The sequence below is a fragment of the Ictidomys tridecemlineatus genome, chromosome 10, assembly GCF_052094955.1.
Source record: "Ictidomys tridecemlineatus isolate mIctTri1 chromosome 10, mIctTri1.hap1, whole genome shotgun sequence".
Classification (NCBI taxonomy): domain Eukaryota; kingdom Metazoa; phylum Chordata; class Mammalia; order Rodentia; family Sciuridae; genus Ictidomys; species Ictidomys tridecemlineatus.
This window is the reverse complement of record NC_135486.1, coordinates 71238645-71264773: the sequence shown is the minus strand read 5'-3', so window position 1 is coordinate 71264773 and position 26129 is coordinate 71238645. Positions and strand designations below refer to the sequence as shown.

At 36.7% G+C, this 26129-nt stretch overlaps 1 protein-coding gene across 1 annotated transcript; it reads right to left on the bottom strand.

Annotated features, from left to right (window-relative positions):
• On the bottom strand, positions 1-25894 carry Rbm17 (RNA binding motif protein 17). Its single transcript, XM_078023175.1, has 12 exons — positions 25754-25894; positions 20430-20567; positions 15680-15796; positions 11824-11990; positions 10184-10281; positions 6601-6657; positions 5305-5446; positions 2256-2419; positions 1225-1298; positions 653-751; positions 461-533; positions 1-288 (listed from the first exon to the last, which is right to left on the bottom strand). Exons 2-12 carry the CDS (start codon positions 20550-20552, stop codon positions 185-187), a joined length of 1218 nt encoding a protein of 405 aa, XP_077879301.1. The 5' UTR covers positions 20553-20567; positions 25754-25894; the 3' UTR covers positions 1-184.
• Between the last annotated feature and the right edge of the window lie 235 nt (positions 25895-26129).

Below are 26129 nucleotides of genomic sequence, written 5' to 3'. Positions count from 1 at the left end.
TTTTTAAAAGTATTTTTATACTATATTAAAAAATCACAAAATAAAAAAGAAATCAATCAACATATATCTTAGAAGTCCTTCCAAGAGTCTCAGTATTCAACAGCCACAGAGGCCATTGACTTTTTGTCTTTGCTCAGTCTGCAGCTCATTTAAGGATCATCAGAGATGACTCTAGTTCTTAAAATCAAACTTGTTCCGCCAAATCCAAGACCCTGAATTTATCCAAATTGTAGAAACATGCTTTTACCACCCTTCCACCAAAATACCTCCCATTCAGATCAACAACAGCTAAAAGGCAAACAAAAAGACAGTCAGTTAATACAGGTATCCTATAAAACAATGCATTAACTTTAAACAATAACTTTAAAATAAACAAATAATAATAATCATTTCAATTATAATGATTAGGGTCACAAATTCAACTTTTAAAAATTCTTTAATATTTAGCTGTGCAGTTTACCTTTAATTGCTGATTCCACTCTCTCAAATTCTAAAAATATTCGTACTGCTTCATCATCAGGGGCACCAGGAATCTGGAAAAGAAATTAAAGTACAATGAGTAAAGTTATCAAATGAGATATTATTTGTGTTGGAGTAAACTTATAAACAAACCAACAATAACAATAACAAAAAAACCCCAAAACTCTCTTACTTCAAATATCACACATTTTCCAACTTTGCCATATTTTTCACATTCTTCCTTGGTTTCAACTTCCAAGTCTTCATCTACCTCTCCTGCACCAACCATGTTCTATAAACAACAACAAAAAAATTTCAACTAACAAGTATAATTTACGAATATGTAAGTTTTATAAATAAGAATATTTTTCAGTGTCAATTGTTCTTAATCCCAAATGACACAATAAAAAATCTATCCTTCAAGCACCCAAAAGATGGCATTCTTTTACACATACATTAGGCTTTGAAAAGTTAAATGAGCATCTATGCAAGCACCAAAATGTATGAACTAAGTGGAAGTTCTAGCAATTTCAAGTATTTTAAAGTAATTGGTCACTGACTTCTCAAACACTGTGTTCAGCTTAGAAACGAATCTAAAAATCAGTCTTATATGGGATTCCCAAAGGCATTATTTGCAAAAGTATTATTTTCAGTTTCATTTTTAACTTTTACATTGGTGGAGGTGAAAGCATATGGGATAGGGTAGAACAGGGTGACATAAAAATCAAGGTAGACAGACAGGGGTTCCTTTCTTTTGCTTCTTACCCTCAGTAGGACCACTTTAGTAGGACACTTAAGTATTTCAGTTAATGGATTTGAATCTGACTTCTTGGATGCATCTGTATCAAAACATCATCAGATATGTTATAGAACTATTATAATGACTAATTCCAACAGCAATCTCCATCATTTTTGTCACTAAGACATACAAACATCTATGCAATCAGTCTCTGCTACAAAACATTTGCTTTGCTTTGGTATGTTTTCATAATATTTTCTGAAAGTTTCTAGTGTCTACCATTACCTGCAATTTTGTGCTCTTTGTGCTCTTCCTGACAGAGCATATGGATTACAACCCTTACTGGTGAGTTTTACATTGGAGTTTAAAGTCCAAGATCACTAGCCTAGGACATTAAGCAGTTAATTATCTAGCCACTTGCTAATTCAGATATTGGGATAACTGCTGGCTTCTGGTACTAACAATTACACTGACTGGCTGCTTCCTATATAAGCTAGGCAATAGGGCTACCAGAAGTGTTTTTTCCTATTTTAGGAAAGGGAATTCAGCTAAGTTAACTCAAAATCAACTCAATTTTTTACTTAAAATGCCATGTTTGTCTCATTCCCAAATGTTCCCAGTATAGAATTGACTATAAGAATCAAATGAAAATAAAAACACCAATTAGAACAGACTACAAAGTAATATAAGATCTTATAGAGCAAATAATCTCTAAGAAAATGAGCAACTACATCTATAATGAAAAGATAGGAAAAAGTAAAGAGCTATTAAAGAAGATGGAGGTAGAGCAGATATAATCACTGATAAAATGTGCATGTCTCTAATCTAAATGCTATGAAAACAAATATTTTATCAAGTTAAAAGGACTCTGTCTAGTCAAAGTAGGTATGAACTTATTTTCTCTACCTCTATTCTGAAAAACAAAGATCATTCTCAAGATTCTTGCCTTCCCAAACAGAAGCAGAAGTGCATCATTCACAAATTACCGTATTTTGCCAGAAGGGAGGGTTGATCTCTCCCTCTGGGTTGAAGGATCAAGACTTCTCTGTGAACTTACCCTGAGACTCGCCCTTCTCCGTGGCATCACCCACAATGATCTTGCCGCCCCGCTTGCTGGTCTTCTCCACTGACAATGCGGTGCTCAGCCCCTGCTCGTGCTTCCCCAGACCCTGGCCTTCTCGGAAGCCATACTTCTGCATGATCTTATGTGCTACTGTGCCACTAAGAGGGGGAAAATGGATAAGGTCCTTACAGTAGATATTATCAACTATAGTATAAGTTGGACACCACAATAATCTCCTGGAGAGAGAAAGTATAAATTCCACAAAGGTCCTGATGAGATCACATACAATGAGTAGGCCTTCAGATGGAAGCTGTGGAGATGTTTAGATCAAAGAAATACAAATATAAAAAGAAATACAAGCTAGGTATGGTAACACACCTGTAATCCCAGTGGCTCAGGAGGCTGAGGCATAAGCAACTTAGTGAGACCCTGTATCTAAATAAAATACAAAATAGGGCTGGCAATGTGGCTAAGTGGTCAATTATTTGTGAGTTTAATACTTGGAACCAAAAAAAAAAAAAAAAAGACAAGAAACGTAAGCATAATCCAGGATATCCTTTGGTTAACTCTCAGGGAAATGCTAGTTTCTCTAGTACTGTTAAAAAACACTAGACTTCTTATGTATTCCCTGATCTGTATTGCTACATATCTTATAACTAGACTTATTTAAAACAGTGGTCTGTAAAAATATAAGTATGAAGTTTCAGATAATGAAGATAACTATATTTTTCTAAATAACAATATATTTCCAATGAAAGATTTTTATAAATTTAAGAACCCTTATGAGATCATCTACTGTACTTAGGAGGAATAAAATAACCAAGGGCAAGATAAGGTGACTAGCTTAAGACTAGCTAGAAGGTAAAGCAAAATGTCACATTTAGAAATTATTTCTATATTAGGGTATGGTGGTGCACGCCTGTAATCCCACAAGCTTGGGAGGCTGAGGAACAAGAATCACAGGTTTGAGACCAGCTTCAGCAACTTAGCAAGATCCTGACTCAAAATAAGAAATAAATAGGGCTAAACAGCCTAATACCTTTCACCTTCCACTGTGAGATGCCTGGTGGTCTCAAGGGCACTTTCCAACAAAGACTGCTGCTTAAGCTTGAATCACAAAACCTTGCTTCCACTAGAATTGTACCTACCTTTTTATGTACTTAGTTCTTTTAAGATTGTCTTTTGAACAAGCTATTCCAAGGGGGTAAAAAAGAAAAAAAAGAAAAAGAAAAAAGAAACAACTGTATCTTACTTTCCTTTTTTCTTTTTGACAGCACAAGGGAATGAATCCATGGCTTCATACATGCCACTCTACCATCAAGCTATATCCCTAATCCTTTTTGAGACAGGTTCTAACTAAGTCACCCAGGTTGGACTGGAACTTGGAATTCTCCTTAGGCTCCCAAGTAACTGGGTGCCCATGTACCATTGTGCCCCATCCACTCTGCATTGTTTCTTTCTTTTCAGGGGGGCAGAGGGGAGTACTGTGATTGAACCTAGGGATGCTCAACTATTGAGCTACATCCCTAGTCTTTGTTGTTTTTGAGACAGGGTCTCACTGAACCGCCCAGGCTTGCCTTGAACTTGCAATCCTCATGCCTCAGCTCCCCAAGTTGCTGGGGTTATACAATGGTTATGCCATTGCACCCGCCACACTGCATGTTTCTTAATATAAGTTAAATATTAACTAAGTTAATGCTTGTTTAAAAGGGAATTAAACTTACCAGTAATGGCAATGTTCTGCATCTACTCTGTCAAATACAGTAACCATTAATCATATGTGGTTACTGAGCACTTGAAATAAGACTACTGTGACTAAAGAACTAAAGTTTAAGTGTTTGTTTTTCAAATTAATTTTGATAACCACTTATGGCTAGTAGATGCTATGGGAGTCAGTTGTGTTCTATATCCTAGACCTAGAACCACATAGGTCTAGGATATAGAACACAAAGAAACTCAGGAATTCAAAACGCTCCTGAGATGCACAAATGCCAGTCATCTACTTTAACTCAGCAGCTACCTGAGGGTTTTGAGAACCAAAGCAGATGCAAAGAGGTACAGTGGCTCACTGTGATTACCATACTTGACTGTCTCATTAGTAGCATTTCTACTAGAGGGAGCATCCTGTCAAACAACACAAAACAAATACCTCAGTGACACTGTTTCATAGCCCCTTCACAGTATCAGAGTAAATAATATAAAAGATTCTCTTATCTGAAATGCCAAATCCAGCAGGGTAAAAAAAAAAAATCATAATTCTTGGGGCTGGAGATGTAGCTCCATGGTAGAGTACTTGCCTTCTATGTGTGAGGCACTGGGTTCGATTCCTAGCACCACATATAAATAAGCAAATAAAATAAAGGTCTATCAAAAGCTAAAAGATATTTTTAAGAAAATTCATAAGTCTCATCTGAATACCAACCTTAAACTGATTTTTAGACCCTGGCAAACAAACGTCCAATTTTTGCCCCCCCCCCAACCCAGGACCTCATGCACACTAAGCAAACATTATACCACTGAGTTAGACCGTTTTAAGTCAATAGTACATAACCATGACCTTACCACAAATGACCTATTTTGTGAGGAAAAGAAGATGTCACTTATCCTTTACAGATAACTGAAGAAAGCTCTAAATCACATAAGTTTTTTTTGGGAAATGTTATAAAAATGGGCCTAAGAACATATAAATCAATCAAAACTTGTATTAGCTGTTTTGGAGAAAACTGTACTATCTTGGAATGCACTTAACATAACTCGGACATTAATCCTTGACCAAGGCACTAAGTGACTGAACACACTCCAAGTTTCTCCTATAAACCAGAATGGCAGGGTCTCACTGGGTTGCTTAGCACCTCACTTTTGCTTAAGTTGGCTTTGAATTTGCCTTGTAAAACTGATTTTTTTTTTTTTAAAACCTCCTGCCTTAGCCTCCCAAGCTGCTGGAATTACAGGCATGCGACACTGTGCCCAGCCCCAACATTATTTTACACTGTTCCTCAAACCATTTTTACACTTTCTTAAATGAAAACACTTAAACCAATACCCCATGTTAGCAAGGAAAGAGTTGCTAGGCCCGGTTGGAGATCTTGGTCTATCCTGTTCCTCATATACTGGTGGAGGAATAGCAGCTTTGGAAGACTGTGATCGAGGTCTTGAGTCCTCTTCATAAGGAAAATCTCGGGGTACTATTGGGGAAAAATAAAGCAGGTTCACAAAAATACTACCAAAACTACATGAATTTGTACTTTTATCAGTTAATTATCTTTAACTGGTTTAGCCAACATTTTTGTTTATCACAAGAAAAAACTCCCAATTTATAGTCTCTCTATTTTTTAATCTGAAGTAGAATAACCTTTGATTCTAACTGCCTCTACTTGTTTATATCCCCATTAAATGTCCTCTGACATCGACTGAAATGTTACATATCCTTTGGAGTTTAACGACAATTCTTGTGTAAATCATTAAGATTTCCTGTATGCGCCAAAGAGATACAATATAATTTTCAGCTGACTCCCATAGCATCTGTGTACCTATCTTAAGACTCCAACTTATTATCTCATTAGTCTCACAGATCATAAAGCTGTTTGAGTCAGGGACCATACACTGGAGCAGTGGTTTTCAACCCTCGTTACACATTAGAATTCAAAGGAAGCTTTAAGCTACCCAGATGCTTGGCCTCATTCCCAGAGATTGTTTTCAACTGAGGTTTACTATATGTCAGTTATTTTCACATAATAGATATTTAATGATATTTTAATAGTACAACAGATATTTAAAAATACCATGGATAATTATATTTTCTTAGGACAGCTTAGGTCTGGCCCAACCCAGAGCATGGGAAAATGGTCAACATGATATTTAAAAACCTACTACTAACCCCCCAATTCTGGATAACTCAGTGGGAGAATTAGCGGTGGGGGGGAATGTTTTGGCAAAGTATCTAAAAGGACACACACCTGTTCTGAAACAATGCGGGGCGGGAGGGGGGGATATCAACAAAGGAAGGCACTGCCCTCTTGTGGAAGGTCATGAATATACTCAACTCCAAATGAATCTAACATGAATTTTGGGGAAAAAAATTGATTTAAAAAAAATGGATTCTACTCTATAAAAACTTAAGCCTCAGAGCTTAGTATTAAAAAGGCTTAAGTATCAGGGATGTAAGGGAGCAATAGCCCCAAACCACAGCAGCCTCCAAGGTCAGAGCTAGGTGAGTGGTGTGCAGGTTGTTCTGCTCTAAATTCAGGAAACTGAGGGTTTCAAGCTTAAGATTTCCCACAGCTGGGTTAAAAATTTGTATTGGGGGGGTGGAGAGTGGGGGAGAAAAGGATCTACATACGCTCTTTGTCTTTTTCTACAAGAGAAGTAGGTGGGGCGATGGCAGCTCCTCCCATACCTGTAAAAACATAAATGTAGTGGTCAAAGGAGGGAAACCATTTCAGATACCAGAATCCCAAGAACTGTGATACAATTCAACTGTCATATTATCCACCCATACCATACTCCTAGAAGCAGAAAAGAGCTGCTACTTCATCCTTCCTTCTAATATCTACCTTTAGATTAAACATCTAAAGATAAGATGAAAAATGCAGAAAACTGGGGCTGGTGCTGGTGTTGGGGCTGAGTAATAGAGTCTTGCACACATGAGGCACTAGGTTTGATCCTCAGTACCACATAAAAATTGGCAACACCTAGAGAGACAAAATTGTTTCGTTTTTTTCAAAAGGCACTCAAAAGTCCCAGAATATAATTGCCAAGTGAATTTTTAGGCAAAACTACACAATCCAGAGAACCAGTAGTTACTTAAAAGAGAATAATATAACTCAAAGTAACATAATTTATCACTGGGTAACAAGATACACATACATGACTAGCATATACATGAGCTCATCTAGGCTTCATAACCGTTGGAAACAGGTGTTTCCAGTTTACAGATGAGAAAATAGAGTGAATCTATCAGAGCATCTATTTGGAAGTATGGATCCTGGTTCCTGAAAAACCTGTTAGATATTGTCACTATTCCTGCTTGTGTTTCCTGGATGGAAAATGTAGATACAAAAGAACCAAAAGATAAGAGAGATTGTTTCCATTTGCCTCTGTCAATCAACGGACATGAATGGAGATTATAAGAAATTTTTATTAGGGATAAACTATACATAATGCATATGGCTTAACCATCAATGAAATAATTTTTTAAATACAAATTAAAATTGGCTACAAAAGTATTCTGCATGTGTGGTGAGCCGCCTCTGCCGCTTATGCAGATTATGGTCGCCATTACAAGATGGCGCTGGCTCCGCTGTGGTATGTGACAAACAACTCCTTATTTGGGAGAGTTGGCGCATGGTTTTTCAGCACCCTATGAAAAAGTTCCACATGGCAGCTTCGAATTGGGGCTTGAGATGCTATATTAAGGCTGGGAGGGGCATCCGAGGGATTAGTAGAAGAAATATCAAGGGCCTGAATAAACCGCTGAAAGAAGATTCCCGAGTTGCGTCTTCCTTGCGGGCAAGGGGTCGCGACATGCATGAACACAAAATATTTTACAATGGAAATTACTCTAAAGCCAATATAGATGCATAATAATGACAGAACTGAATGACAGCAATTATTTAAGGAGAAATATGAACCTTAAAAAAACCTTATATTTATTATTTTTTTTAATTTTTAGATATTTTATTTATTTATTTTTTTAGGTGTAGATGGACACAACACAATGCCTTTATTTTTATGTGTTGTGGTGCTGAGGATCGAACCCGGGTCCCACCCATGCTCTACTGCTGAGCCACAATCCCAGCCCTTATATTTCTTTTCAATCTTGTTATTAAGACCAAGAGTGATAACTGATGGACCCTGACAAGCACAAATTAGTGCTAGTAACTTCAGTATATTGAAAACTTGCTACTATCAGGTTAAAATATAAGCATCAACTATTAATAGTAGTACAATAATCTGCAGGGGTATATTCCAAATATTCAAATGAATATCCAACAGTGAACCCCACACAAAGACTATGTTTTTCATATACCACACACATCCACGATAAAGTTTAATTTATAAATTGGGCACAATGAGATCAACAATAGTTAAATAAAATAATTATAACAATATATTCTAATGAAAGTTATGTGATATGATCTCTCTCAGAATATCTTATGTATGGCACTGTATAGTAATTTTCAGAACTTAGTTGACAACAAGTAACTCAAAACTTCAGGAAATGAAAGGGCAGTAAGGTGGGACTACTGTACATATCATGAATATAATGCTGCTACTTCTCTAATGTTAACCAAAAGCCAGTCAAACACAGAGTCTTTCATTAGAAACTATAGTTCTTGCTAATGTTTAATAAATTAAAAAAAAATGTCCTCAATATAGAAAGCACACCTCCTTCCAAGAAAGAGAATCAATTTTTAGACTGGAAAAAGGAGATCTACAAATATTCAAAGATCTACAAAACATATTAATAAAAACAAACAATAGTTGATTAAGATAATGGACATAAAATGTGTAACACCAATGACTGACAGATATACACAGATGCACTCAACAAATGTTAATATTACACCTCATTTAAAAAAAATTACAATGGCTAATAGGGCTCAGCATATAGTTAAGTATAAATGCATTTAATTCACAATTTACATTTAAGGATTTGAGTTTTAAATCATAAACTTGTTCTTTTAACTCAACAGGTTTATTTTTAAAATTTAAATTCATCCTAAAACACCCTTTTCTGTATGCTTGGGAAGACCATTCTCAGCCAAACTGCTGTTCATATAACAGAATTACATATGTAGCAATATGACAAGCTTCATGAAATTACTCACATAGATTTTGTGTTAAAGATACCATATTATAACAAGGGTTTCAGGCAAAAAAAGATCTTGGATAAGGCAAAATATGCCTCCAGGTCTCTCACTCTTACAATGGGAGAAGGTAAAAGAGCCTGCGAGTTAAAGGAGATTATCTATAAAAGTATTTAGAACAGCGCCTCCTATCTAGTATACAAATAAAAGATGTCAAATCTCTCATTTAAATTTAAATCTGGGGGACTGGGTTTGTAGCTCAGTGGTAGAGCACTTGCCTAGCATGAGTGAGGCACTGGGTTCGATTCTCAGCACCTCATATAAATACATACAATAAATGACCACTGACAACTAAAAAAAAAAAAAATTAAATCTGTCAACCAAACTAGTCAACTAAATCAAGGAAATCTCAGCAATCAAAACAATAAGAAGCTCTCCATTCTCTCAATCCCCTTCCATACTGCTGGTAGTTAAAAATATATCTTTTTTTAAAAAAATTTTTAATTGTTGATAGACCTTTGTTTTATTTATATGTGGTGCTGAGAATCAAATCCAGTGCCTCACACATACCAGGTAAGTGCACTACCACTGAGCCCCAGCCCCAACTCCAAGAATATATCTTAAACACAACTATAATTCTGCTTACAAAATTCTAGTGATAGAAGGGGCCTTAAAAAGCACCTTGTGCTAATTCCTGTCTCCCTTTTGACAAGTAAAAGAAAGCAACATTCCAAGAAACCAAGTGTTTTCCTCAAATCCATGCATGTTTGTTACTAACATGCTCTAGAGATAGTGTCTTGATTCAGTACTGACAAGAACTGCAACTAGACTTTAGAAAAGAGGCAAAAATAACTGCATTGCAGATAAGGAAAAGAACAGGAACAAATTTTATGCTACTTTCAAAGTAATAAATAAATGTTAGAAAGTTTGTGAAGCCCAAAGGATAATATATGAGAAAACAATATAAGCTGAAACTGTCATGCAATTGTAGACTGCTGGGATTCTAAAGAAAAAAATCACCTGAAACAATGTCAAATGAACAATTCATCAAATTAAATGTGCAAACAGAGGGACTGTTCCATGTTTAAAACATTATTTATGTTCATGCCTTACTTCTTTTCCTCCTTTCTCGCTCATAATCTTCATCCTCATCAGAATCTGGATCTGGTCGCCTTGAAAACCCACTAGCTTCGTGTCTGTCTTTACGCCTCCTGTGATAACAAAGGAAACCAATACTTATCACAGATGAATCGATTTTCAGGTATGAAGCTGGAATGAAGTCACCTTGACTTCCTCTTGGCCAGAAAATATCTGAAACCTCTTTCACAATAAATTACTAATTTGTGAGGTGGGGTTGGAAATAACCAATTAAGATTAAAGTAGCAAAAGTATAAAAAGTGAGAAAAATTCAAAAGATAAACTGAACAAAACTTAATAGGTGCCAGGTGCAATGGCACATGCCTGTAATCCCAGCAGTGGGAAGGCCAAGGCAGGAGGATCACAAGTTCAAGGCCAGCCTCAGCAACTTAAGTGAGTCCCCGAGGCAACTTAGTGAGACCATGTCTCAAAATAAAAAGGGCTAGGGATATGGCTCAGTGGTGGCATCTCTGGTACCAAAACAAAGCAAAAAACAATAGGTACATAAGTATAAATTGTAAGAAAGTTTTCTTGACTTTTAAAGCATATAAATATAGTAATAGCTTAATTAATTAATTTTAATTCTCTAGGATATATATTTACTAATGATCTAACAAATGGGAAACAAAATATTATCATTTAATATATTAATAATTTGATATTTAAAAAATTAAAAATCCAACTACATTACCCATACTTTTCAAAAACAAAAATAAAAGATATGTAAGTTTAAAAAAATTCCATCTGAGGGCAGGGGATATAGGTCAGCAGGAGAGTACTGCTTCCCACTCACAAAGCCCTGGCTGGGTATGATCCCCAGTACTGGGGGAAAAATAAAATTCCATCTGGTTCAAAACTAGAAAGAATAATATTTAAGTATTTCAAAGAGTTATAATTTTAGCAGTCATAGCATAGGGGAAAAATATCCTTCAAAATCAGATTTTAATTTTTTTAACTTACCCAAAATTTATACATTAGTTTTTTAGCATTTATAAAGATCTATTGAAGAGCTGGGGTTGTAGCTCAGTGGTAGAGCACTTGCTTAGCACGTGTGAGGCACTGGGTTCGATCCTCAACACCATATAAAAATACATACACATAAGGCTGGGGTTGTGGCTCAGCAGTAGAGCACTCGCCTAGTGTGTGTGAGGCCCTGGGTTCAATCATCAGCACCACATAAAAATAAATAAATAAAACAAAGGTGTTTTATCCAACTACAACTAAAAAATAAGTACTTTTAAACAAATAAATACATATATACATAAAATAAAAGTACTGTGCCCATTTACTACTTAGAAAAACAAAACAAACCCCACAACCTTTGGAAGGACTGGGATGGAGTGTAGCTCAGTGGTAGAGTGCTTAGCTCAAGGTCCTGGCTTCAATCTCTATTATTATCCCCCCACTACCACCACCACCACCAAAGGAATTGCTGTAGTTTGTTATCAGGGTGGGATATAACAACAAATTCTTAAAAACAATGTGATTCCTTCTGCTGATTAGTCAAATCAACCATGGTAACTAACTTCAGTCCTAGAGATAGGACTAAAGTTCATTCATTAGTATTATAATGAACATTTCAACAGCAAATTATCCAAATTAAAGTGAAATCTTACTTTTCCCTTTCTTCTATTTCCTTCTGTCTTTCCAGCTCCCGCTGCCTCTGTCGTTCCTCTCTCTGGCGCTTCACCACTTTCTCATAATCATTAGGAAACATAGGATCATATTCATCAGCTAAGGGAATTAGAACTTCCCCTGCAGAAAACCCACTGGGAACAGGGTCCTGAGGAAGGTAAAATATCAAAGTAAATATTATATTTATATCTCAAAGTTACCTTAAAGAATTATGGTCAAGAATGAGATAAAGAGACCCTAAAGATCATGTAGGATCCAAATACAATTTTATAGAAGGGAAAACAAATGTCTAAGAACACCATACCTAGCTAGGTGGCAGCAGAACCTTGATAGAGAATGCCATCTCTTAATTTAGAACTATTTTCCTAATAGACTATGGCATTTATCAGGAACTCCTACATAAGCCATCACTAACTAAAATTTTAAACACTAGCTCTTTGAAGCAAAAAAAATATTATTGCCAGGAGGTGCACACTTATAAGTTCACGGCCAGCCCAGGCAACTTAGCAGAAATCTGCCTCCAAATAAAAAATGCTGGGAACTCAGTAATAAAGTTGTTACTCAGTAGTAAAGCATCCCTGGGTTCAATCCCTAGTATGGGATTGGTGGGGGTTGGGGAGGGAGAGGAAATTATTTATGAAAAGCAATCATTCTTAAAGTCATCATTCAGTAGAATAACTTTACTCTGTTTACATGGAAATAATACTGATTTCAGAAAGTATCCTCTTGCTTATTCACTGCATTCCAGGCACCAAGTTTGACACAGACATAATTTTGTTTACAGCATCATAATTTTTTAAGGCTCACTAAGATTAGATATGACAGCATTTTATATTTTCTGTAGAAGCTTGGACTGTTCTTTGAGAAATAGGAGTAGCCTTAAAAAATTGGAAAAACAAAAGGAAGGGCACAAGTGACTAGAAAGCACACTATTGAAACAAACTTTACCATGGGTGGGTAGCTTCAACCTACATGTGGTTCTGTGAGCTTAGATGCAACAACTTTCCTTAGACTCCAGACGTTCTTTTCTTAGCTTTCTTAGCATAACTCTTCCTTATCTCTAAAAATAAGTTGCTTTCATTGGTTTACACAGATGCCTTGAGTAAGCACAGGTTAGGATTAGTGTCCTTAAGTGTTCAAGTCTTTACCTCTTTCAGAAAGTACACTATCCCAGTAGTATCACAGCCAAGAAAACTATCTGTAAAATGTATTTTGTATTGGAGATCAAAACTGATATGAGGTCTGGGGTTGTAGCTCAATGGTAGAGCACTTCCCTAGCACGTGCTGAGGTTGATCCTCAAAAAATTAACACATAAAATAAAGGTGTTGTATCATCTACAACTAAAAAATATTTTTAAAAAGCTTGATATGATCAACATAGCTTGTATTCAATATCAACAGATCTAAATCTAACTATTCCTGTACTATACTATTGAGGTTTGCCGTTCTGCATTAAAAACAAATGCAAACCACTTCCTTATGACTAAAAATTAGGAAACTTTATAATCTGGTAAAAGCGATCAGAAAAATAACCATAATCACCATCCAAGTCCTATGACTGGAAAATTTAACAAGGGGCTCCCAAAGGAGCCATAAATTTGTATTCAAATAGAAGATGTTTTCAAAAGACAAGCACATAAATGAAGTTTCTTTTTAGTCATTAAGACTGGAGAGTGAATTAACAGTCACTCACTCAATATATATAATACTATTATCACAATGTACCCAAGAGAACAAATTGTCAACATGAAGGTTGATTTTTGGTCATTTCAAAATTTGGAAGGAAACAACTTTTACATTATAAACCCTTCTAAGCTTAATAATGACCCACTCTCATCTCTTAAAGTACTGTGGGTTGCAAATGCTAGGCAAATGCTCTAATGCTAAGCAACATTCCCAGCACTCATTGACCCCACCTCCATAAAAATTTGAGATAGGTCTCATTAAATTGCCAAGCTGGCCTCGAACTTGCAATCCTCTTGCCTCAGCTTCTCAAGTAGCTAGGATTACAGTGTGCATCACCATGCCTGACTTAAACCACCCTTTTTCAAATGCTTTAAATAAAGCAGGACTGGGGTTGTAGCTCAGCAGTATAGCACTTGCCTAGCACATGCAAAGCAGTGGGTTCGATCCTCAGCACCACAAAAAAATAAATAAAGGTATTGTGTCCAACTACTAAAAATTTTTTTAATTAAAAAAAAAAAGAATAAAGCAGTTTGCTCAATTAAAATGTGAAAACCCCCAAACTGGGGAGGGAAGAATGTAGTAAAATTAAAATACTGATATATTGTAGGTGATATTGACTACTGTTAAAAACAAGCTGGACCTAAAACAAACTGACCATAGAAATAACTGATCTCTTAAATGCCACCTTAGGAAATCAACCCAAAGAAAATAACTATAAACACAGCAAAAGCTCTCTGAAGAGTTCACTAAAGTATTAACAGTATATTTTACAATTAAAAATCAGTCATGAAAACTCTGTGTAAGAAGAAAGAAAAATGCTTATGATTAAGTGGGGTGGTGGTGGAAAAAATATTATAGGTGTTAGAATTACAATTACAAAAAGATGATGAACCAATTTTTTATTAGATATAGTAAGAAAAAAATAGGTATCAAATTTATGAAAAATAGAAATGTTAAATGACTAAGAATCAGCAAAAAGCTACCTCCACTGGGGGTGGAGGTATCAGTCCTCTTGAGGGACTTATAGCCCTCAGAAGCAGCACCAGCTTCTGTGGCCAGAAAAGGTTACCAAGAGGTAAGCTGCCACCTATCTCAGAATGAAAGCAAGAAGCAAAAAACCCTAGGGGAGAGACAGAGAGAAAGAGAGAAAGAAAGAGAAAGCAGCCAGGACAGTGTCTCTCAGTCTGATTGGCCCTTTCTAATGGAGGAAGGAGGAGAGGGGCCATGACATAGGGACCATGGCAGGGGTATTTTGCTTGGAAAAAGTCAACAATAACAGCATTATCCATTATTAATCTTTTGATTACTTTTCATCAAGCAATTTTGTGCAATGCACAGGACTGTTTATAAACTACCAGTTGTATTATTTGAATGCCATCTGTAGAAAGATAACTATATACCTAAAGAGTGGACATATTTTAACTATAGTTTATATTAAATTCTTTGTACTTTATATTGCCCAGTTTTAATAATTTTGAGTTATCCTTTTTAATCCTTATTAACCCAGCTTATAGAGAGCTTACCATGTCTGTCTGTTTTTAAGCTTACGTAAAATCACTTGGATAATAAAGGTTGGTATAGTAGAAGAGTTTGTGTTTTTCTCAAACCTCTTCATTTTAATAAACCTCTTTATTTTAATCCACAGTAAAATAAGCACCAACAATGTTGATAACAGCAAAAATTAGAAATGACTCATCCAAATTATAGTACATTCATATTAGGCAATACATATTAGGATCATACAGTCCTATATTTCATGACTAGTCATAACACATTAAGTGAGAAAAGCAAGTTAGAGAAAAGAATGAAGACCATATTAAGTGAGAAAAGCAAATTAGAGAAGAATGCTAAGAAGCCATATAATAGAAAGACATTCTGAAATTCAAAATTTTTAATTTCTGGAGAATAGGACTGAAAAATTGTTTTTCTTTTTTGCATATCTCTAGTTTCTAATTGTTCTATAACTATTTTAAATATATAAATGTTTTTAAATTGAGAAAACAAAAGCAAAAACTAAGTTGGAAATAATACTATTTAAAGGCCTATTGAATAGACAATCTATTAAAGAGTAACACACATGTAAAACAATATTGTATGAAAAGCAGGATAATGTTATCAAGATCGCAGGTACACAGGGGTATACAGGCTTACCTTCAGGCCAGCTGCTACATGTGGTGGTGTGTCCACAATTTGCCTGTCATCTGATGAACCACCTCGCTTTAGATCAATGACTGGGGCAAGGACTGTACTTTGTTTTGTCCTCTGGCTCTAAAATCATCACAAACAAGAAAAAGTATACTGAAGTTTCAAAATAAAATTTATACTATTTGCAACATGTTTTTTTCTGGTCTCAAAACTTTTTAAGACGTGAAAATCATAATCTCAAAACAACAGCCTTTTTTTTTTTTTTTTAGTCAATCATTACTATATCGTACACTTTCTCTTTTTAATTTTATTTTGAGACAGGGTCTAGCTAGTCGTGTAGGCTGGCCTCAAACTTGAAATCCTCCAGCCTCAGGCTTCTAAGTAGCTGGGATCACAGGAGTGGCCAATGCACCCAGGAAATCATACACTGTTTTCTTCAGTCTATTAAGAAACACCAGATTTCCTCCAGTTTTTCTGAAAGATTTATAGTAAACTTGGTCACGCTGATTTAAATTTACATGTGAAAAATGTGAAAGCTCCTTCAACCACAGGATGACAAATCTGTAGCACATTACACCTTAATTTTGTGGCTCTTTCACAAAGAATGGGTATGTTTTGATTTAACGGGCAAAAGATACTTAAGGATTAATGGGGGTTTTCTCTCCCACTAGGATATATAATCCTTCCCTACCTCTTTTACTATGAACTTATAGAAAAAATTTTAAGAAGAAAACAATAGGGGCTAGGGTTGTGGCTCATCAGTAGAGTGCTTGCACACTGTGAGGCCCTGGGTTTGATCCTCAGCACCACATAAAAGAAATAAATAAATAAAATAAAGGTATTCTATCCAATAACAACTAAAAAATAAATATTTTTTAAAAAAGAAAACAATGATTATTCATATACATTCAGCCTCTGTTAACATTTTGTCATGTTTTCTTTATCCTATAACTGTATTTTTGTTGAACTGTTTGTAAAAAAAAAAAGTAAGAGACATCATGACTCCAAACCCCTAGTTCCCCAAAACTATGAAAATTCTCCCACAAAACCAAAATACTTTTACCACAATAATGCCTCTGTATCATTTCCTATCCAATTCATATTCAGACTTTCCAAGCTGAATTTTATATATATATATAAAAATATAAATAAAATATGTGTCTTCTTTTGAAACAAAAAATTAGGATTCTATCAAAGTTTATGAAACTAGTTTGGTTTATAAAGGTCTTAATTTAGAACAGTTCTTCTTTTCTATAGTTACTATCACCATCCTCTCCTTCCTTTTTTTCCTCTGATACTGTCTTTTAAAATGTTGCATAATCTGGATCTAATAACTTCTAGGTGATCTAGTTTAACTTATTCTTCTTCACCCTGTTATTCCTGAAAACTCGACATTAAAGGTTTGATTTGGTTCAGGATAAGGCTTTTAGTTCAGAATACTTCACAAGTGAGGACAGTGTATTTCACCTGCATCACACCAGCAGACACAGTGTATGATGCTGTCTACCAGTTTATCAGGTACCTGGGAACTGTGGTGACTCAGATGCAAAAAACGCAATCCAATGATCAAATATGTAAGTCATAAAGTGAACACCAAAAGTTAACTGACAGGGGGGTTATCAGGATCATGATTTTTCTATTTTTTTCCTATTTGGCATGTATTTTTAAAAGAGATACAAATGAAACCACAGTTCCATATTTTAGCTACAGGTAAACTTTTCTCCATCAAATACCTTTATACATTTGCTTAGGTTAAGCTAATACTGAGTAATTCATTAAACAGCCTGAGAATCAATGCAATGTAGTTCAACTTCCCTTCAAGAAAATAACCATACATATAGTAATTTCAAAATTTATATTAGAAAGCAGAAATGATTTATCAAGCAACTTTTTTTTTTAACCAATTAAAATCTCTGGAAATCTCAAATCTCAAGACAGATTTCTGACACTAAAATACTTGGAGAAGTAAAAAGACAAATATAAATTAAAAAGACTGAAGTAAACACTGAAGTGGGTATACACTGAGAGCTTAGACTTCATATAAAAACAATTTCTTAAAGTATAGGTACTAGGGAATGAAACAGATCAAATTATTCTGTTATATTGTGTGCAGGTATAAGAGTTAATAATGGTGGAATTTGCTAGACACAGAAAGTAAGGAAGAAGTACAGTGGGCAGAAAGAAACAAATTATCTGCCATTTTAAAAAATGGGTGCAATACCTGTCAACTTTTAGGTTGGCAAAAAAGAATTATATAAATAAGTTTTTTGTTTTATTTTTTTGGGGGCGGGGGGGAGGAGGAATGGTACTGGAGATTGAACCCAGTGACTTTGGCAAGTAAGCAAGAACTACACTCTCAATCTCCAAGAAGTGTTTTATACTCAGTCTCTCCAGTTATATCTTTTGTTGGCTTCTACTTTTCAATTTCCTGTTGGAGTCATTTCACAAAAAAGATTAGACTTTGAAGAATAAAATATACTAGTGAAAGTGGGGACACACACCTGTAATTCCAGCTACTTGGGAGGCAGAGTCAGGAGGATCACAAGTTCAAGGCCAGCGTGGGCAGCCTAGCAAGACCCTGCTTCAAAATAAAAAATAAAAAGAGCTGGGGAATGTAACTCAGTGGTAGAGTATCCTTAGGTTCAATTCTCAATACCACAAGAGGGGGGAAAAAAAAGAATGAAATACATGAAAAGGTACTGGTATTATAACCTAAAACTTTATGTACAAAGCAAAATTTACATGAAATTTAGAGATTTTAAAATTTTTAAAAATCTGTTGTGCTAACATTTCTTTTACTTGGGATGAAAGTTTGCTTTAAAAAACAAATGTCTCTTCAAAAAACAAACAACAACAACAAAAAAACACTAGTGGAAAGAGAATCGAAAAGTTCAAGGACAACCTCAGCAACTTAGCAAGACCTTATTTCAAAATAAAAAATAAAAAGGACTGGGTATATACCTCAGTGGTTAAGTACCCCTAGGTCTAATCCACAGTTAAAAAAAAAAAAAAAAAAAAACAACTTGGGGCTGGGGTTGTGGCTCAGTGGTAGAGCGCTTGCCTAGCTGTGCAAGGCCCTAGGTTCAATCCTCAGCACCACACAAAAATAAAATAAAGATATTGTGTCCAACTACAACTAAAAAAAATATATTAAAAAAAAAAAGAAAAAAAAAAACTTAACTTCAAAAAAACCTCAATCTGGTAATGTGATAAATTTAGAGAAAAACAAACAACAACAAAACTAATCAACAGAACAGACAAAACAAAACACAAATTTTAAGACTGCTTCCTCTATGGGTATCCTACTCGTACTCTGTGATATCGAACAATCAAATATAAGTACTTCAATGTATCTACTGATGCTGTGATAAATGAAAAACAAAAATAATTAGAATTTTAAAAATCAATTCAGTTTTATTTCCTGTTAAGCCCTATCGCCTCTGCCCAAGACTGGGTTATTTTTGAAGGAAATCCTATATGAAATAATTTTATCAGTAACTATTTCAGTGTGTACCTCCTACAAACTTTTTCTTTTTTTTTTTTAAATATTTATTTTTTAGTTTTCGGCGGACACAACATCTTTGTTTGTATGTGGTGCTGAGGATCGAACCTGGGCCGCACGCATGCCAGGCGAGCACACTACCGCTTGAGCCACATCCCCAGCCCCTCCTACAAACTTTTTCTAACTTTTCTTTCACTACTACCTCCCTTGTGTAGGTTTTTTTTTTCTTTCTTTCTTTTTCTTTTTTGGTACTGGGGATTGAACCCAGGGGCACTTTACCACTGAGCCACACCTAGTCTTTTTTATTCTGAGATTTCACTAACTTGTTTAGGGCCTTTTCAAGTTGCTGAAGCTGGCCTCAAAACTTGTGATCCTCCTGTCTCAGCCTCCTGAATCACTGGGATTACAGGCATGTGCCAATGCACCCACCTTAAGGAGACCTTTAATACGTTTCTCCCTGTTCCGTGACATTTTAAAACTAAAGACACACTACATATTTGTTTACGTATAATATTTATATCTGTACTTATACACAAATATAAATACAAAGAACAAGATCTTTTCATCCCTTAAAGACGGATATTAGCCCCATTAGAAGGAATATAATCTCTATTCGGATGTGTGCTCTGAAACATAAGGACCCTTAAACAATCAGCAAAGCATAATACCATTTTCATTCCTAAAAATGAAATTCAACAGTAACATTTTAATAACTACCTAGTCAACATATGTTTTCAATGTTAAATTATTTCAAGGATATTGCCATGTGCTACACATAATACAACAGGAAATAAAGCGATTCCCATCAAGACTACCTATGCCTGATACACTCATAACCATGTGAGCCCCAGTGATGTATACAATATTTTCTAGAGCTTCTTCTAAAGCACCTGCAACAAACCAAAAGGATGCTACTTAAGAATTCACACTCCTGAGGCCCCAGCCCAGAACCAGAAAGTACCAAAATGTCAGGATCATAGCCATAAAATCAGCATTTATAAACAAACTCTCAAAATAGTGTTCTCACTGTGCCGAAAAGTTGAGAGCACTATTTTTCTTCATTCTTATTCCAGGAAATAGTTCCCAAGAATCAGGAAAAGCAAAGAGATCTTAAATTCTTCATGCCTCTTCCCCATGACTATCTCATATTATTTATCCAATAAAAAAGCAGAACACTCTAAACCAAACTATTTTAACTCTAATGAGGAACATGCTCTGCAGACTTCTGATTTCCCTCTCTGGGCTTGTTTTTACCTTTGCTTGAGTGAGAGCTGCTTTCTTCACCTGAAGCTGAGACTGCAGAAGTTTAAAGTTTTTGGACCAGCCTTCTGTTTTTGAGTCACTGGTCTCTACTCCCAGGTCATCATACAGGGACATCTTTTTAATCTAATGCTGAAAGGGAAGCAGTATGGAGATTAAAAAACATAAAATACAGTAAAGATTCTGAACCTTTTCATGGACAATTAGTGCCATGAAATTTTAGAGGTAAAAGGTCAAGGGTCCTTCAACAAGAGTGGCCAAGACCCCTAATATCACCAAGATTGGGTTCCTAATAATACATGAAACTATACTCATGCAATATTCACAAACAGTCCCGTAGAGTTAATTCTATTAGATCATGTAGTCAAGTAATTCATGAGTAAAATTCTTCAGTTCTACAGAATATAATGAGGTAAGATGGATGTTCAAGATTCATGGCATTATTAAATATACAGCCAATATTTTAACTTTCATCTAAGTTAAATGGCAAAAAGTAGAAACTTTATATAAAAGACCAGCTACCAAGTTGGTTTAGCACAATAAAGAAAAAATTAAAACACATTCCTAGAAAAAAAAAGATGAAATATCATTTCACAAATGCTGTAATTTTGTACATTATGATTTCTGAGGGAGTAGATGCACTGTATCTTAAATACTGTGACCTCCTCATAACCAGAGATAATCAATAATCTACATAAGATTGTTGCAATATACAATACCCTTGCAAAACAGAAATTCATAGTAATAACAAGAAATGGTAAGGGTTATACATCGTGTACAACCATAGAAGTGTAAAGTTGTGCTGCAATTGTGTACAATGAATCAAAATTCATTCTGCTGTCATATATACCTAATTAAAATAAATTTTAAAAAAGAAAGGAAAAGAAATAGTAAGGGTTAAGCACTTGCTAAACCTTGTCAGGCCAGGCATATTAAATGTAGTATCAGTACATTTACACTCCCCTACCACATATACGCCTGTTGGAGTTTGAGTTTCCTTTTGGCGAATTCTTACTTCTCAGACCTCCCATTATAGATACTCTAAGAGGCTGCTACCCCAGTGACTTCTCTGACCTTAGTCCACATTGCTTTAGGTGGGGAACAAGGAGCACATAAACTTTTACTGGCTCAGAATGGCTTTTCTGGTCTCAGTACTTTTTTTCCAGATTTCTTTCATTTCTTCATTCATGAACCCTGAAATTACTCAAACTTTCTCCATTTTAATTTTAATTTTTAAACAAGAAGTGTTGAAGCTGGCTTTATTAAAGCAGAGTACATGGGATAAAAATGGAGGCAAATCTATAGATTATCCCCTACTCACCAGCTCAGATGACAGCTGTATCCCCAACAGGGCTGGCCCACTGCTTTCAGAGCCAAAGTCAAAGTTTGGTCATACTTTGACACTAGGCTTAAGGCAGTAAGGCCAAATCAAAAAGTAATGAACTCCATCTCTTGGCAGCTACAGCTGAAATACAATCATGCCTTGAAAGGTGTAAAGGGAATCCCCTGGGGATCTACTTCTAAACCTATTTTAAACTATCCTACTGTAAACTATTTCATGAAAATCAAAATCCAGTGTGTCCCGTCCACTGCTCTACTCCCAGACCAAGATCAATGTCTAACCCAGGACTGAAGAGGTAATTAGGCCAAATGCACACTTTACTTGCAAAGCCCTCCCAATCATCTCCTTAGAGATTTCTGGCCAACAATTACTTTGGCCAGAAGGAAGATCATTGCATCAAATGGCTTCTGGGCTTTTGTTTCAGCTTTTCTTCCAGGTCACCTAGATTTCAAAATTCATTGTTTATAGATACATACCCCTGAACTTTAACAGGGGAAAAAAAAAAAAAAAACAGATCAGAGCAAGGAAAAACAATACCAAATGCCCAACGGTTACCACTGTACTTCTCAAAAAAAAAGAAAACAAAAAACTTACATCAAAAATGACTTTACCTTTCACCTAACTTAATCTTTTGAGCCTTTTTTTATTCACTTGGTTACCAAACTAAAGCCTAATAAATCACGGCCTCATATGTTCCTTTTTATTCTTTTTTTAAAAATATTTTTACTAGTTGTTGATGGACTTTTTTTTTTCTTATTGTGAGGCTGAGAATCAAACCTCACAAAAATCACATGTATGAGGCAAGTGCTCTACCACCAAGCCACAACCCCAACCCCCTTTTTATTCTTGAAATGGCAAGAGAAGACAAATGCAGTCTAAAAAACAAATATAAACAGTAATGCTTTCTGGGAAGTCACAAAGTTATGACCAAAAAAACAAAAAACAAAAAAACGCAACCCAAACCAAACTATACTTTAGATATGTATCTCTCAATATTTCTTCAAAAGAAACACACCTCAGGACAAAAAATCCACACTCTATCATATGTGATTTTTCCCCCTGAATCCCGTTCTCATTATTACCTTGCTTCCTTTTTTTAATATAAATTCATTTACTTAGGTTGAGTACATCTATTTCTTAAGGTGTGTAAGCATTTATGAATATACCATACTTTAACTTTCCCCACTGCAACTACTGAAATGTAAGTGCATTAACAAGACTCTACCAAGACCCAAACTTAATCTAATTAATGTAATATTACTTAGATGACCATAACATATTTATTTCATGAAGTCCAATGCTAAGGAATAAAAAGCAGAACATTTTAACATTTGGATATACTGTAAGAAGCCAAGATCAAATATAAATAAATACAAGTAGCTGGTTTTTATAATTCTTTAAAATATCTACTATTTAGTTCTTGTTTATGGCAGCACTAAGTGTTGATCACTTCATCTTTAAAGTATGTCTCAATTTTTAAAGAAGAAACAATAAACATGTTCCTACCAGAATTAAACAAGAATGACTTTTCAAGATTCCATTTAAGCTGCAAAGTGTTTTTCATAACATGTCCAACTGGCAGGAGACAAGAACATGGAAGAAATCTTCTCAGAAGCATCCCACTTATTTTTTCCAAGTGCATCTTAGAAGTCTTTAGTGACTACTACCCTCACATAAAATTAACTATCCATGATTAATTTTCCTTGAATATAACTAGATATTCACAACACAGCAGTTTTTACATGTTTTGCTGCTTAATGGTTCACACCCATGTGTCTCTTCCTATACAATGAACCCCTGAAAGGTAGGGATTCTTTAACTCTTCATATTTACACCTCCAGCTTATCACCATGCCTAGAACACTGTAAGCACTGTATAAACATTTTATAAGTGTTTCAGAGAATGGAGAGAATATGCCAATTCATCTATTTAAAACAGTAAGATCTACAGATCTGCCTTCTAAGGACACAGGTAAGTAGAATTGGTGTAATAAAACTTAAATTGTATACACAAATTAATGAGAGAAAACTACCATTACCATACAACTAAATAATGAGTGTGGGTCTGAGTTCTGAACACCTAGAGATGTAGGCTTGGTAAGAACAAATTTTTTTTTTAATCACTAAATAAATATTCAAGCATAAAATGAGACTTGCATAAACAAAGCCTGAAGAATATGGCAAATGTACACAGAAAGAAACAGAAATAGAAATAAGAAGCATGGTTCACTTTGATGTTCACCCAATATACAACTATAACATGCATCTGTCTCATGTATAGTTTTTATGACTTTTTAAAGAATTTAACAATTTTTCCTATTACTCTTCTTATGCTACACTTGTCACACTTTAGTATTTTCTATTACTCTGATGCTCTGCTATTACCAAAATAACAGCCCTGAGTATACTACAAACCTCTTAAGAGTCACCTGTAACTTGGGTGTGTAACAAAACAGCCTCCTCTATTTACTATTGTGCAGGATTTGAAGGGTTAGTGATGGAAAGAGGTCTGAAAAATTCATGTGCAGGGAGAAGCTGGAAGTTAATTAAAACAAACCAGATGAAAAAATGCCAGTTTATACAAAGCTACATTTAGGAATGTACAAGGATTTTCTCAATATTCTTTATAAAGGTTCTTTGGTTCCACAGAACCCCACAATCAAAGCTGCTCTTCTCTGTTCATGTTTCTTTTACATCTTGTTTTACTTTTTCATTTTTTCTATCTCACAACCTACTCTCTGTCCTAAACCAGGCAGCATGCAGCACGCTGCTTATTAAACTCTAAAAATAAAACATTATTTGTTTGGGTTACCAACATGTTGCCTCCTATTTTCTACAATTTGTTAACCACTCAAAATGTAGGCAATTTTTTTTCCAGTTAAAACGAGTAACTGAGTTTCACCCTCCACCTGTTGCAGGATGTCAGTGCTCATCTAGCCATCCACTTGAGGAGATGCAGAATCTTGCCCTTATCTAGGAAATCCTAATTCTCCATCCATATGTCTGGCTCCAGCAATAAGAACGAACGCACCTTACTCAAAGGCGCTCCCCTACCGACTCTGAGGTCCTCCATGAGCTGACCTGGCCATCTTCACCCTTCTCTCTGCCTTACCTGAAGTTTCCAAAATGCCCTGCGTTGCTTCACTTCTGCTCTTATTTTCTCTGAAGGGGATCTTTCCCCCACTTCGCCCTTTTAACAAAACACTTCCAAGCTTCAAAATACGCATCGCCTCCTATCTGAAGCCTTTCTAGATCCCACTCTATTTCTCGGACCAACAGGCCTGAGTTTTCAAGCCTCGTCTTGGAGACCAGAAGTCAAAGCAGGGGCAGAGCTCATTCAACCTGCAGCCCCTGGTGGCAGCACACCTTGGGGACCAGGGATGCTCAAAAACCGTCCGAGCACTGGCCAAGACGGCTAAAACACCGCTTTAAAACCAGGGCCACGGCAGTGACGGGACCGCCACTGCCCTCGCACGTCCAAGAGCGTCCCGGTTTCCCGAGAGACGCTAACATCAGCAGCCCTTTAGAGAGAAGCGACTCGATTCTCTCCGTTCCCCGAGCCCTGGACGGCTGTGCGAGGCCATAGAGGGGGCGGTCCAGGTCACTGGGGTCCAGTGACAGGCGGCTTCGTCAGGACTTGGCCCGCTAAGAGAAAGACGCGTTCGTTAGTCCTGAAGAGATCTACACAGACCGGAGGAGAGGAAGAGGCGAGGCCCGAGGAGCCCGGAGCCAGTGGAGGTGGCGGGCTAGGAAGCCGGGGGCCGGGACGCGGCGCGCAGGAAGCCAGGGACCCCCCCCGAAGCGTCGAGAGGCCGCCAGCGGATCCAGCCGCCGGGCCAAAATATGCCCACCCCTGGCGCCGAGGCCTAAAGCCGCGGCCTCAAGTCCCGCGCCGCCGGGGAAAGCGCACCCGCCCCGGGTCCCGGGTTCCCGATCCTGTCAGGCCGCCCGGCCAGAACGGTCGGAGCGCGACTTACTCGGCCTGCCTGGCCGACTCTGCCCATGGGCCACGGCGGCGGCTGCGCGAAGCCGGGCCGCACACGGCGGAAACCCGCCGACCGTAGGAGCCCACCGCCGCTCACAGCCTCTGCTGAGTCCGCGGGGCGGTCCGCGGCGTAGGGTGAAGCAGCGCGGGCCTCAGAAGAGCGCGTCTGTGTCTGCGCCTGCGCCTGCACCTGCGTCGTGGGAGCCTCGTCGCGCTGCCTCGTCACACTGCTCCCGTCACACTTCCCCCTGCCGGCTGGAGGATCGCACTGCACGCTCCCCTCCACCGGCCTTCTCTTCTACCAAGAGGTGTCACTGTGGTGCAAGGTTTCGAAATTCCGTCAGATTTGCGGGTCGTGGCAGTGACAC